Below are 16,046 nucleotides of genomic sequence, written 5' to 3' on the forward strand. Positions count from 1 at the left end.
TCACAAAACAAACCTACATAATTCATTTCATTGTCATCACAAATTGTAGAGGTCATAGGTCAAGTCCAAAACATACAAGTGCTATCAATAGAAATTTTGAAACATTTCCAAACATTAAATATTTGCACCAATTCTCCAGACTCCTATAGCAGAGTGATCTTGAGATTGGCTTATGTGGAACGTTTAGCTTCACCAGCAGAGGCAAATACTTGCCTGAGCAAATCAAGTTTTTTGTTAAAATTTTGTGACTATTATTGAAATTATATATATTTTAATGTGTGTAATTTGTGACGGCGATGAACATTTTTTGTATAACACCGTGAAAATTGCCTTTAATGTGTGATTAAATTTGTAATATTGTTGACTGTGGTTCTAACCTTTTGGAAAGATCATGCAAAGGGATTGAAAAGTAATTAATTTGTTTGCAAATTTGACCTAAGTGGTTGGCCAACTGAACCCCGCAGTAAAAAGTTGGAAAAATTAATTAAAAGTAGAGCAAAAAGCCCAAATGTGTTACAGGACCGTAATACATGCTCAAAGTATAATGTTAAGAAATAGCGTAAATAGCTGTGTAAAATGAATGCAAAGTTATTAGATTTGTTTGAAAGTTTTACCTTAGAGTTTATATGTTTGTAACCAGTCATGGAAAGTTTGAAAAAGTGATGAAAACCTTGTAAACTAGCCAGGATAATTGCTACAAGATTCTGTATGTTGCAAACCAGCTAACAATTCACATTTCATCCATTTCAAGTCCAAGTTCAACCAACAAAATCTCATGGTATCACGGGTATAATGCATGTTAGAAAAGAAGACATACTTTGTTTCATTGTTATTACTTTTAATTGACAACACATAACTATAATGTTTATTTATCTAAAGATGTCTGGTCTGAGTTACAATGTAAAAATATGTCTGAGATATTAAAGTACATAGACGTCATGACAACAGTATGCAAATGAGCTACTAGTATAGGGATTAACAAAATATCATCCTTAAATGTATTCTGTAAAATAACATGCAAGCCTCATAACTGGCAACAAATGAGCACACATTTGTGCATAAATATGATACAGCTTTCGTCTTGCAATAAAAAACAAAACTGAAACCAGCCATTTTGAATCAGAACATGCTGTATAACTGTAAAGTTTGATTTCATTCTGGGATGTTAAAAATGCATGATTTTAATTAATTTTCAGCTTTAAAATAGAATCCATTCAGTCATCCTGAATGGCTATGTGATTTTTATAGTCTGTGCCAATAGTTCAGAATTTGTGGAATTCAAATCTAGGATGCTCACTAGTAATTCAAACCACTTGTGATTTGTTGGCAACAAATCTGAATGCATGGTACAAACCAGTAATTCAAAATTCTTGCAATTTGAATTCATGGTATGAACCTATAAATCAGAATGCTTGGAATTTTAATTTACAACACGCATCAGAAATTCAAATTTGTTTTCAATTTGAATTCATGATGTGTACCAGTAATTCAAAATTTGCGTGATTTTAATTGTTATGGTGCGTGCCAGTAAATCATGATGCATGGAATTTTTTTATGGCACACAACAGTAAATCAAAATTTGTGTGGTTTGAATTTATTGTAGTACCAATAATACAGAATGCATGGAATTTTAATTTATGGTACACATCAGTAATTCAAAATTTGTGTAATTTGAATTCATGGTACATACAACAAATTCAAACCACACACATTTTACATTGTAAAATACTTTATTTTCACTTGGAATAATTTTTTGCTATTTGCGCTGAAAAGTTTTGAAAAATGAAATTCAAATGAAAATAAAGTAAATCACATTAGTTCAATTAATTCACGATGAAATCAAGCAGAGTAAATTACTGTAAAATAATTTATTTTACCTTGGAATTAATTTTCGCTATTTTCACTGACAGAATAATTTAGTGAAAATAAAATCCCGCAAATATACCTTTTTTCCTATATTTCACATTCAACATCTGAAAAGTCAAACATTAATTCCAGCTAAAATAAAGTCTTCACTAAGGAAAATGACAAAAGCTGTCAACTTATTCAATCAGTGACTGATGTATTGTAGAGCTGGTATAATTACACATATCTTTGGCAAGGATTATTATCAACATGTGTCACTATAGATCCGACTTCTCCAAGAACGGGTATACTCTGACTTATGGTGCTAACCGTTTGGGATCACGTGGGAATAGAGACGTCTTCCTAATATTATCCAATCCCAGGAACAGCATGGTCACTCTCTCAAGTCCAATACCGCCCCCAGCATGGGGAGGAGCACCATATCGAAATGAATCAATATATGGCTTGATACTTTCAATGCCTGCCAACATAATAAAATAAACCATTTGTCAATCCACTCAATTATCCACCAAGTCAATATTTATGGCATAGTCCCTGTTGGGGACTGCATTTTTCATAGTTATTTATAGATTACTTACCAATCCCGTGTTCCGTTGCTCGTTCTATCAATAACTCTGGGTCGTGTATTCGCTGAGCTCCCGACAATATCTCTTCACCACGCATGAACATGTCATAAGAATTAGACGATTTCTGTAACGAAGTATGCAAGACAAGATGTAAACATTTGTTGAACTTGGAATCTATTCACGTCATGTCATACGCACACTGTAAATTATTAATTTTGGTTGTGTTCGCAAAAAATATCAATTCACAAAATGTCCCTATGCGAACACTCCAAATCAGAAGAATTCACAAGAATGAGAGACAATCACTCAATACAGAGATATTTTTGACAACCAAACAATATGCAATTTATGAAGTCTGTGTGTATTTAGTGTAGCCTAGCAACAAAATCTACATTCATTTTGAGGGTCGGCTGCGAACAATTTATAAAACAATAAAGCACTGTTTTTGATACTAAATTAAGAATATCACCATTTGGAGGAAAAGTGCCTCGCTGTATATGGAGTGTTTGACCAGCAAGAGAAGCTTGTGCTCTGTACTTGAACTATAGAGGGCGCTCTATAATACTTACTGGGTCATTGGGATCAGGCATGGTGTAGAATGGCCGCACCTCCAGAGGATATTTATCTAATATAAAGAAGTCAGTATCATATTTTGCCTTGACCAGTTTACCAAGTAACTTCTCAGCAGGCGTGCTTGAAATACATAAAATATGCTAAGTTAGATCGAAAGAAAGAATTTGAATATATTAACTATAGAGGGCATATTCCAGGATTTACCAACTGTATGAATATAAAGCCCAGAAACAAAATATTCATCTTTCTGGCCATCATGCTTGCCAGTTAAACATGTTTATGATTTTTTGTTTTATTTTTAAAAATAATTTAAAAATTCTAACTTTTATGGAAATTAAAGTAAAAATAGGATGATTAACAATTAAAAAAAATCATACACATCAAATTTGTTTTTCTTTTTTCGTGTGTGTTTGTGTGACTCAGACGACTCACCTGAGATCGTCTTGAAATCCTATATCAAATCCTGCTTCTTTTAACATTCGGATTCCTTAAAAAGCAAAAATTGATATTTGATTTAAAAAAAAAAATAATGTAAAATCAGTAGAGATCAGACAATGCCAGACTTTATAAAAGATCAGAAAACATGTCCTCAAAATGTTATTTGCACAAATGTCATCCATCATTTAGTAAGTTAGTGTAAATTTGTTGACAGTTTATTACTAAATACTGAACAACTAAATGTTTTATACCAGGCAACAATTCCCAAAAGTGAAGGTTACTGTTTTTGTTTGCAAAATGCTGACGATATTTTGCCACAAAGGCCAGGGCCTGTGTGGTCTTCCTATCAATTTCTGCTGCCAACCCTGCCAGTCAAATATCTACAGACTGTTACAACGAATGGAGCCTAAGATATGTGTTAGTTGCTGAATATCAGCCAGAGACCTTGGCCACCTCATTGAGTTTTTTATATACTATTAACCAAAAATACAAGGAAACTATCACCACTTTTTTTGTTTTAAACTTCAATAATTATTTTAACATAGTTTAGCAAGTCTGATACAACAATCACAATGCCACCAGTGATATACTATTGCGTAACTATGGTAACACTACATAAACTAAATTACATAACTAAACTGAGTTTAGAAGCAATATTTCTTGAACAAAAATTAAAAGTCAAAAAATAACATGCACTTAAAACCCCATATGTATTGTATCGTTATGAGTACCTATTTTTACTTCGGCCAAGTTATCTTACGGGAAACAGTTCAATAATGGCCATCTGTTGGCCATATTTCATCAAATAAAAAAATGAACTTGTATGTATGAATTCTTTCAAAATTGTCTTTGTAATAAGTTGGACAACAGAAATTGGGCAATGTCCAAGAAATTATTCTGGAATAAATTAATTAATAATAATTCATTTGCTTAGTCCAAATAAAGAATAAAAATGAAATGCAATTAGTAAATAATCACACAATGTTTTAGTAAGAAATGATTTGTAACCACCCTGTAAATTAGAATACATCTGACACGATTTTTCTACCCACACCCTTCTAAGAGTGTTACTTCGGTAACCCAATTATGCTTGACGCTCCCCCCCCAAAAAAAAGAATGTCACAATTAGCTCATCCTTTAACTTCCTATTTATTTCAGAACCTTACACAGCAACACTTGAGGTATTGCAAATTATTGCCATTATAGAACAATACCTCCAAAATACCAGGATGTACAACCTTTATAAAACAATACTTCCTTCCCAGAAGTACCATGATGTACGATCTTTATAGAACAATACCCCTCCCCCAGAAGTACCTTCATGATATTCTAGTCTCAATGAAGGATCTAGAAATTTGAATGGTTCCATTGGATATTGTTTATTGACCACATCAATCTCTTCTTTGCATCGTTCCTGTAGTCCTCTGAATATTTGGACAAACATATCACCAATCAAATCAACCACCTGAAATCAAAAGTTAGATGAGTTAAGGACAGGCAACCTGGACATATATCAGATTATTATCAAGCAAAGAACTTAACAAGTAACTTTATATTTTATCATGTAAGGTTATCAAGGGAAAACCACAATTTATGAACGGAGGAGACTGTATCAACTAACACATAGCAAAGGAAAGTTAACACATTCAATGTTAGTGTGATGTAGAGTACTGTAAAATAAAACTTGAAAATTGGAATCAGTGCAGATATAGCATTTTTGAAACAATAAATTTGCTTTCAATAATAATATGCATTATTATAAATCTGTCACATTACAGCGTGCCATAATTTTGCGGTATTTTATGGGGTATATTTATCCTACCATATTACAAAAAGCGAATTCCAAATATGGAATGATTACATGTGTAAGCATCCTCTAATAATAATAAAAAACATAGCAGCCCCAGTCCGAAGTTTGACCGGACCCCACACAAAGATGTTCGCTAAATCTGTTGTAAACTTTTGGGATTTCGGCATTCCCATGATATATCTTTGGGAGGAGTCGATACTCTTGCTGTGCTGCCTGCGTGCATACTTTATGATATCCTCATAATAACATCATATTATTAGTATTTGTATCTTAAATTTTACATTACAAAAGAATAAGCTAATTAGGTTTAATATTATGCACATATCTATGTGAAGCATTAATCTGATCTTGTACTTTGTTCATCAGGAGTTGTACCGAATCATAAAAGCCATGGTAAATTATGATAATATAAAATTAACAGTTTATACCTCATGGTAGTGATAATAAAACGTCATTTCTAAATCCAGTCCGATGAATTCTGTAAGATGCCGATGAGTATTAGAGTCTTCTGCACGGAATACTGAAAAACAAAACAAATTATCTTTGGAGTGCTTTCAATAATGAAAGACAAATTTGTAGAAAAGTAGTCAGAAATATTTTTTTCTTTTCGAAAATTTTGATATATACTTACAGGCAACATAAAATTATTTGCTCTATTTGGTTCAAAATTATCGAATAAATTTGAGAAAAATACATAAAATGTTGCACCAAAATTGTGTTGAGGAAAAAATGTTATGATTCACAGTAGTTAACGTCACACCAATTAAAATTTCCCGCTCATGACGCTTTTCAAAATTCTAGTATTTAAAATAAACAATGTATTTGACACATGATGTGTTCACATATGTCACAAGGGTCTTATTCCGACATAATGGGGTGCAATGACTTATGGGAAGTAAACTGTACATGTCAGAGTACGTTTACAATTCTAAATCCCACGATTGTAGGTAGAATGTTGTAAACCGAACAATGCTGAATGTGTTATTAGCCTGTTATTAACTAATAAAATTGCTGTGTTGTATGGACGTAATTCTAGGGGAATTCTGGTAACGCAATGTGGAAGTACATGTATGATCCTGTTGGAATTGAATATGTTGTTTTCTACTGTGCAAGTGTGTCTAATATAGCGAATATAATGTGTGGTAAGTGCATATAAACTAAAAGTTGCATTTGTCGTATACTGTTTCATTAAAATATTACTTATTTTGACAATAGAAACACCTCTGTAATTTAGGTATGTAAGAGCAGATAGTACAGTACAGAACAAAGTTCATGCAATAACATGCTACACGATCTGCAAGCCCTTGATTATCCACCCTTGGCATGACTTGTGAATGGCTACACAATGGGAAATAATGGTGATACACACTTACCTGAGCCTATCGACCAGACACGGTCAAAATCAGCCGCTAAAACCATCTGCTTATACAGCTGTGGTGATTGTGCTAAATACGCTTTAGTCTTGAAGTAACTAACAGTAAACACATTAGCGCCACCTTCACTAGCAGCTGAGATTGAAAAATATTAATTAATTAATTTTTGCTGTGAAGGCTTTTTGGTTGTTTTCTATGGAATTTATTTTCACTGATGTTTGATGAGTTTAATGTGAAATATAGGAAAAAAAGTATATTCGCTGGTCTTTATTTTCACGGAATCATCGCTTCAGCAAAAATAAATTCCAAGCGAGAATAAAGTATTTTACAATATATATTAAAGGGTGGTAGTCACACCACAAATGTGCGAGATATGGGTCTCGTATAAACAAAGACTGTTACTGAGACGTTACCAAGTATTTTTTGGTGTTTATGAAGGCATCGAAAGAGTCGTTGGCGGTAATTAGTGCAAGTGATTTCATTAAAAAATGCATTGGATTGTGGGAAAATCAATGTTTATCAACACATATGTTGCACATGCGCAGCGCGAAGACCGTCGCCCTTTAAAGCAGCAGTCACTGTGATGATCGAGTCGCACTCAATACAAGTCTGATAAGTTAGATACAGAAGTACAATTTAAATGTGTGTTTAACTGATCATTAATTCAAAAACCATTGAATTGCACGAAACAAATACTTTTTCAATGTCATTGTCAAGTGAGACAAAAGTGACTACAACTCATAGAATAGGGATTAGGTAACACTTTTTTTATTCCTTGTTTCTCGAGTTTTTTTAAGGCAATTTTTTTGAGGAGGGCGGAAAAAAATAAAATTAATTCTTTTTTTCCCATTAGATTTGTGTGATTCTCAAAGAATTGTAAGTGAGATCATTGATCGGAAAGGATTAATGAAATAAAAATTTATTCCATTTATAACCTTGTTTCTCATCTGCGCAAGACTTCGGTACTTTGATCATGATACTCCCACGAAAATGCAACTTGGATTTTTTATGCAGCGGGTGTAAAAAAAATTAAGATAAAAATAATATTTTTTTTAGCAATTTTTTGCGCTTACAAGTTGGCGGGCACGAGAAATTACGCTGAAATCAAATTTTATTTTGATTTCATTTTCGGTTCCTGTTCATTCGGCGGGTTCTCGAAACAAGGGATAATAAAAGTCTGGCCTTACTACCAATGAAGTTCAAATATGAATTCCATCTGCATATGTAGCTCTACAAATTGTTATTGTAACAGTGGGGTCACACAGGAAGTGAGTCTGACTTGTTAACTATCAACATGATGTCCATGTTTGTTTTTTTGAAATTTAATTTTATATGAATTATTGTCCTTATTGCTCATAAAGATTCATCTTGTGTCAACAAATATCAATATGTGTACGAGATCAACTCTGCCCAACCACTGATCTGTGCTGTTATGACATAACAATTATATATTTTGAAAACCATTTCCTGAATCACTATTATTGCCACACAGACTCTTTCAACTTGGTTTGACCTCTGCAGGGAACTGAGCCTTTATGTAAAACAGGGGGTACCGGTAGTTTACATAATAAGATGACAATATGTTACGTCACCAGCAGTGAGCAGATACTTACCGCCAATCATTTTAGGAGTGTGAATTTCAACAAATCCTTGCTTCATTAATACTTCTCGAAATAACTGACAAACAGACGCTTCCAAACGAAATATAGCTTGACTTGTAGAGGTCTGTAAATAAATGCAAACATTTTCAAAATATACATAAAAATAAAAAGATTAGCATAGTGCTGAAAGTTTGTTCACACTAGTATTTAAATTAAAGGTTCTGCTGATTGGATGACATTAATGTAACTCATGAATATTCATATATACTTACTATGATCTCACAACACTATTGCTGGATTGGCCAATTAAAATCCTAAAAGCCATTTTGAATTAATAAAATTGTTATAAGGACCATGACTTTCTGTCACACATTGTAGAAACTTCTGGAGCTTCTGTGCTATTATTTTTTTCCTTGACTTAGCTTTGGGCTAGATTTTTTTAAGATGATTACAAATATCTCCATAATTTTTCTTCTTTATTAAACATGTATGAGATTTTTTTTTCCATTTTTCTTTCTTTTTTTTCTCTGTGCAGAGTTTATAATGGTTAACATATTAACTAATTATCTCATCTTATTAAGACTGCATTGATCTGCGTTGCTTAGAACTTGTAAGTATTATTACAATTACATACCTTCACTTTCACATCATAATACGATACATAGCTAGTATACATGTAAAACATGTTTTTTTGGCGAGCATGTCTTTTTAGCGAATTTAGTGAGAGAACTGATTCGCTAATTTAAGATGTCGCTAATGACTTTATTATAAATTCAAAATGGCCACCAAACAACGTCTTTTTTCTCCACACACACTTTGTAAACAATACAAAAAAAAACGTACTGACATGATAGATACACTTTATTGAAAAGTAAATTGACACAAAAAAATAAACGTATTCATTGTGGTCATTATTTCAATGAAAATAAATAAATGAAGTGATACTGATGTATAGTTTTTCTTTGTTTTTATGGAGGTGATAACTGCGCATTTGTTTTGGCACGAGACAGACAAGTATTGTGAAAACAGGAAATCAACAATGACAAGAAAGATTCGCTAAATCAACATTTTGCTATTACGTCATTTTACCTCAATTCGCTAAAATTGCATGTCGCTTTTTTTACCGTATTTTGCTGTCCATGGAAACATACACTGACTTCTACACATCAAACAGTGGGCAAATGATATAAACAAATGCCAATAATCAGAGAGTGAAATATATTGTATGCAATTACATACGTTTACACTTACCCTGAGATCAATTATACGATTATCCAGTCTGGTATCTTGATGCACTGTTGGTCTACTTTCGTCATCTTCAGTTGCCGGCCGCACGGCATCATCTAATTGTAAAGGTAATTGAGGTTCAGACGCACTGACAACGTACAACTGCAAAATATGATTGGATAATATTAGCAGTGTATACTCACAGCAACAAAATGATAAAGTCCTGTTTTTACAATTATTAACATAAAGTTTGTTTGTTAAATCTAATGTTCTTTATTTTTCATTCTATAATGATGAAGAAAAAAAATGATACAATGAAACAATAATTTTATGATAATCAATTACATGTATTATAATATCAAAAGGTAGAATAGTGTCTCAGCAAAATATTTATAAATAGTCTGATGATCATAAAATTTTCTGCCATAATTTTGCCACAACATTTTTCAAATTTGTCTGTATTTTGTGAATTGTGACCAAAGGTGTACGAACGAACAAAGTTAAAGCATCATCTGAAATCCAAGATCACAATACATGAAATATTTAATTTATTTCGTTACAATTTGTTAATTAAACATTCAAGCATTTAATATTTTATATTTGTGGGATCAATTTTGGAAAAAAAATCAAGCGTGTCATACCACTCAACCGTACTTAATACTTACTTGCTCTATAAGTATTTCAACGTCTTTCTGTGAACAACTTTCAACTTTAGCTTCTTTCACTATGCCTTCGACATCAACTATCGACTCCTTGGTAATGCTGAAATAGAATTACTATCATAAATACCATGACTATAATGCAGCAATCCTTTGAGCATGAATATCTACTTTTGTGGCCACTCACAAAATAAAACACACATAACTTTTTTCCACATTTTTATCAAAACTTTGATAATGCCCTATTAGCCAGTGTTAGACATTCAACTTTGTTAAAAGTGAATACTTACTTGGCTGCAAACTTGACCATTGCTTTACTGACCACCTGACTGACTGCTACAAGGCCTTGCACATTGTAGCTTTGCTGACGTAGAACCACAAAACACTGCTTGCCTACAATTGAAAAATGATCACATTTTGTCTGGTATATCTCGATACACATAAACGCTACATCCCAGGATGAAAAAAAAAGTTAAATACAGTCTCCTATAATTGTCTATTATTGCACTGGTACAATAGTGGACAACACTTATTTTTTTATCACACACATCCTGCCAAAAAAAATTAAACAAAAATGTCATAGCATTTCTTGGAGAAAATTATGTTTTTAAATTTTCTGTCTATGATTAAAATTTTTTTTGAACCAGACTAGTTTTTGTGAACAATGATAATGCATTTTGTATGATTTGCATGAAAAACTGTTTTATTCACTATAGCGGTGTGAGTTCACGTACCTTTACTTCTGCTCGTATGTATCCTTGCTCGTAACCAGACTCGTTTCTCAGCTAGGGTAGAGTTCAAGTCTTTAATCTTTAACATTACACGATCTGCAGGATGAACATTGAAAGAATCGATCACTATTCATTTTGAAAATCTAAATTTCAAACAACAAATTCAGTAATTTCAAAATCAATTGTGTACAAATCAAAAAGAAGATAACAAAGCTCACAGATTTTGATCAAAATTGTTCAGAAATGGGAGTTCAGATTTGTTAAATGGAGAAAAAAACTATAACCATGGTTACGATACACTATGGTTACAAGTAAGTGAGTGAGAGAGATCTTCTCTGATTGGTTTGTCAGTTATTAGTTAGGCTTGATTAGCCAATCAGAATAACTCTAGTAAGTAGTCCAATGCAAGTGACTCATACCCATTTTATGCTGTGACTGAATCATTGGAGATACTGCATATTTATTGGCTGAATAGTCCACTTCCTGGTTTTCTTTCTCGGCAGCCGCAGCAGCCTAGTGGAAGACACAAAATTTTAAAACACTACATCATCACTGCTAGAAAATTAAACAATATGACAAAATTGTGTAAAAGTCACATAGCCCCGGGAAATTTTTACAGCTACAACATTTTCCCTGAATCATGGTATTTGTGTGCAGGAAACCATGTTTCAGTGATTTCCATCATGTCTGCATTTCAGCTTCTCATCTAAATGTTTCTTTGATATTTCATTTGCCAATATTCTTGAAAGGTGTTTCGAAGTAACAACAAGAAGTAATTTGAGCAAATCTTCAAATAGATAATCCCACAATTCATGAATTAAACAAAACTTTAACATTGATCACTGGGTGTAATTATACTAGCCCCTCAGAGATTTTATATTTGGTAAGATTAGGATTAAAGAAGTTGTCATATGTGCATGACCAATAAATACCATGTTACATAGTATTGCTAGATATTATCAGTAACAGCATCATACGTCTATTATTTTCATCACATCAATATAATAATTTACTGAATAATTATTTCTGAGAACAAATTGCATGTTTTTTTCTAGCACACCCCTGAAGTGAGTAATTTTAAGTCCTGAAACCTCAGAAATTAAGACATTATGAACTGTTTAGTCTTTAGGTAAGAAGGCACAAGTCTGTGATATGAAGGCACTGGGCCCCTGGTCCTATGTCTGGACGAACCCCTTCTGTCTTTGTGATGTGAACTGAATATTAATGATATTACAAGTTTCATTATGATATAAATCAGGATAGTAACAATACTTACAGCAGCAGAAGCTCTCTCAGCTTTCTTTGCAGCTTTTTCTGCTTCTTTTTGTTGTTTTTTTAACGCTTTTTTTGAAATTGGCTTCCCATCAGCGCTATAATGTAATAAGAAAGTTTAACGATTACCGATGAACTGGGTATATAGAGATCCTACCTATTCTATTCTATTCTATAGGTGATTTCACATACTTTGTGAAAGACACATTATGAGATATTGTTGAGATTTCATCACCCTAAAATGTAATGCTCAAGGACTGATTTAATTGACTGTGGGTAAGGGGTTAATAGCTCTTCTTGTGTTAGCCTTTATTTTTTGTGATGGTATTTTAGTAATTTCTGATACATTTGGTGTTATCTACACAGAATAGATATGATTCCTCTCAGTCTATATTATACAGTTTTATGAGAAAAATGTACAAAAATAAATGTCTTTCTATTCATGTAGAATGTAACGAAAACGAACAACAACAGTAAATACCAAGAGTTCCATAGCAAACTATTATAGTAGCAGATGACAATTTTGAATTTACTATTCCCCCGGTATCGCTATTAGATCTAAAAAAATGACTGCTGTTAATGTGTCATGTTTAGTTGTCTTGAAAAGGAATGTACATGTAACTGTTTGATTTGTTAAAAACAAAGCTTTCTTTTTTTCCAGTTTATCAATACAAGTTAGCAACCTTGTTTTGATGTATTGATAATATGTATACACATCTTGACAACACTTTCAGTTTCAGATCACAAACAAATAAAAAATTTAAAGGCGATTCCCACAGAATGAGTGAACCCCTTATTCAGTCTCCTTGTCATGTTATTTTTCGAAACACACACTCTACGTTTACAGTCAGATGCATTTCCGTTGATCTCTTTGATTCGCTGTAGTTAAGTTTTTCCGTCGTGGGGTGATCGCGAAATTACACCGAGAGCTACTACCGGGGTCGTGCAGAACTGCAGCTAGAGCCAAGCACATGCTGTTGTCTGGATACCTCTTTCAATGGAAATTAAAAACACTTCCACGACTCAATACAACTCTTCTGTCTGATTGCATACTTACCCTAGTGGCGCTGGGACCTCTACTTTTTCCACTTCCATCGCTCACAGACTTCGCCAGACGTTAGATCTACAACGAGAATGACGAAACTACGGTGCAAACCGATAAAACCGGAGACTGCAACGCACGCGTGTCAATGATGGCGACCTCTAACCTTTCTGTGATTACTGCCTTCTACGACCATTATGACAATACCGTTCGTTTATTTTGTGTTGTTACTCTTTGACCTGCGACCCCGTATAGCATTGTGATTGGTTTACGAGAAATGAACAACGTTTTTATTGTCCAATCAAAAATGTGGACAGTCGAGAATTTGTTGCAATCATTTTACGTTATTAAAAATAATAATAATCATTGTAATAATTGTGTTTCTTTTCAAATTTCTTGTTTATGTATTTTATTTATTTACAAAAATGTTCGATGTAGACTGGAAAAGTCGGGACTTTTTAAAAAAGCAATAAAGAAGTCCCGACGTCTATACATGTATTTGACAAGATACATACTTTGTAAGTTTGATCAATTCGTAAACAGAGGGCGCTGTGTGGTGACAAATTACTGTAAAATACTTTATTTCTGCTTAGAATTCATTTTCGCTAAGGAGATGATTTAATGAAAGTAAAATCCAGCGAATTTAATATGTTTTCTATATTGAACTCATCAACATTTTGTAAAAATAAATTTCCAAAAAAAAAAACACTTTTCAGTGAAAATTAATTCTAGCTAATATTAACTAGTTTACAGTAGGAGAAAAAACAGATCGGCCCCCATTTTTTTTGGTGGTGCGCACACTGACCAGAAACATAACTCTTAGTTTTATAAGCGTGTAGTTTGTGGTCTATCACGGTAGAGTATATATGTCCAAGCGTTCAAGTACCGCCATAGATCGAACAGACTAACTACAAACTTATTTATATTGTGTCTGGATTATTTATAAACATGTATACAACATTTACCAGTCATTTGCTCACATTGGTAAAGCGAGAGGGTCGTCACCTGCGCACGCGTGGGAATTGAGTCCCAAGCGACGATAACAACATACGCTAAAACGCAAAAGCTCAAGGGTAGACGCTTGTTTGTAAACAATGACACGCATGTTGGCATGCACAGGTGACGAAATACATGAATATTGTAAACGCCAGGACACGTGTATTATATGGAGGTAGACACAGATTCTAAACGAGCATACGTGTTATTGTATGAAAATTGTAAACGAACACGTCTATTATATAGATGTAGACACAGATTCTAAACGAGCATACGTGTTATTGTATGAAAATTGTAAACGAACACGTCTATTATATAGAGGTAGACACAGATTCTAAACGAGCATACGTGTTATTGTATGAAGATTGTAAACGGACACGTGTATTATATAGAGGTAGACACAGATTCTAAACGAGCATACGTGTTATTGTATGAAAATTGTAAACGAACACGTCTATTATATAGATGTAGACACAGATTCTAAACGAGCATACGTGTTATTGTATGAAAATTGTAAACGGACACGTGTATTATACAGAGGTAGACACAGATTGTAAACGAGAATACGTGTTATTGTATGAAGCTTGTAAACGGACACGTGTATTATACAGAGGTCGTAGATGGAACATTTGTTGAATGTATGAAAATGGTAAGTGGCCATATTTTTTTATGATTTGGAGGTTGTAAACGGACACATTGGTTGGAGATTATAAAATGCCACACGTGTTATAAGACGAAAGTTGTGATTGGACATGCTATTACATGAAGATTGTAAACGGACACATTATCATCATCATCCGGGGATTGCAAACGGACACGCGTGTTACTATATGTATGAAGAATGCATCTTATATTGTATCTAGTATAAGCTAATAGATTTGAATTGTGATATGTGAGTTCTTCGCCCATTATTTACCGAACAACTGCCGATTGGGTTAGGTTCGAAGTCCGGAAGCTACTTCCATATTTGTGTGGCCTGTTAAGCTCAGTTTTTTCTTAGACCATTATTAGTGGTCCGAAGTTTTTCGAGCCACAGAGTGTGTATGTCTACCTTTTCTGTTCGCAGTCTGGAAAGTGGTCGGTCTACATTCAAAACCCGCCTCTGAATACGCAGTTGCAATCCTTGAAAATCACCAAATATTTTCTTTAAGCCTAAGAATCACCCCGGGAGCAGTACTTGTTAAGTTTCTTGGGGTGACAGGCACAGACGAAAGAAAGTGAGGTGACAGCCGTTGGCGCCAAAAACTTGAAATCACCTGTCATCACCTGAAATCATTCCTCAACATGTACAACTGCAAGGAGACAACAGTAACTTTGTAAATAATAATTATATTGGGATCCCGATTGCTGTGCCACCCTTGATATATTCACAGTATTGGCGATTCATTTCTTTTTAAAGTTTTAAATTAAATAAAAATATCTCGAATTGTAGGTGTTAACGTGAAATCCCGTGAAACCGCGAATTTCTCGCGTTCACCCCAAATTTCGCAAAACTTTTTTTTCTCCAAGTTTGTTATTATTATAATTACTCTGAAAAAGTCGCCACAACTGGGCCAGTCTAATTGTATCCTATGTCTACCCTTTTTTTAAAAGTCGGACATTGTCCTCATTTATTTGTGTTAACAAAATGTCCCTCTGTGACATACGTCATACTAACCTGTATTCGCATCTGTGACGTTATTGTCCCCGTTTTGGGAAACAATGTCCATCTACATGTTACTTGTGGTATATACCGTATGTGTAATAAAGTGTGTAAGTTGTGGGTAAACAGTGGTCAGCTTTTAATATGTCATGAATAGTGCCATGTTTGAGTATATAAATAAAAAAACTGTCATTTGCTTTAGTGTGGCTGTGAAACGTGAAAAGTCATAATTGCAAAATGTAAATTGTAT

The 16,046-nt window shown here is 33.5% G+C and overlaps 1 protein-coding gene across 1 annotated transcript; it reads right to left on the reverse strand.

Moving 5' to 3' along the window:
• Positions 1-817: 817 nt before the first annotated feature.
• On the reverse strand, positions 818-13,399 carry LOC100370077 (aspartate--tRNA ligase, cytoplasmic-like). Its single transcript, XM_002737613.4, has 15 exons — positions 13,174-13,399; positions 12,121-12,214; positions 11,264-11,357; positions 10,848-10,940; positions 10,404-10,506; positions 10,120-10,216; positions 9,479-9,616; positions 8,240-8,351; positions 6,627-6,761; positions 5,682-5,773; positions 4,761-4,908; positions 3,438-3,492; positions 3,002-3,125; positions 2,445-2,556; positions 818-2,326 (listed from the first exon to the last, which is right to left on the reverse strand). The coding sequence occupies exons 1-15, from the start codon at positions 13,209-13,211 to the stop codon at positions 2,163-2,165; spliced, it is 1,599 nt and encodes a 532-aa protein (XP_002737659.1). The 5' UTR covers positions 13,212-13,399; the 3' UTR covers positions 818-2,162.
• Positions 13,400-16,046: the final 2,647 nt, after the last annotated feature.

This window comes from Saccoglossus kowalevskii, chromosome 15, assembly GCF_978046115.1.
Source record: "Saccoglossus kowalevskii chromosome 15, keSacKowa6.1, whole genome shotgun sequence".
Classification (NCBI taxonomy): Eukaryota; Metazoa; Hemichordata; class Enteropneusta; family Harrimaniidae; genus Saccoglossus; species Saccoglossus kowalevskii.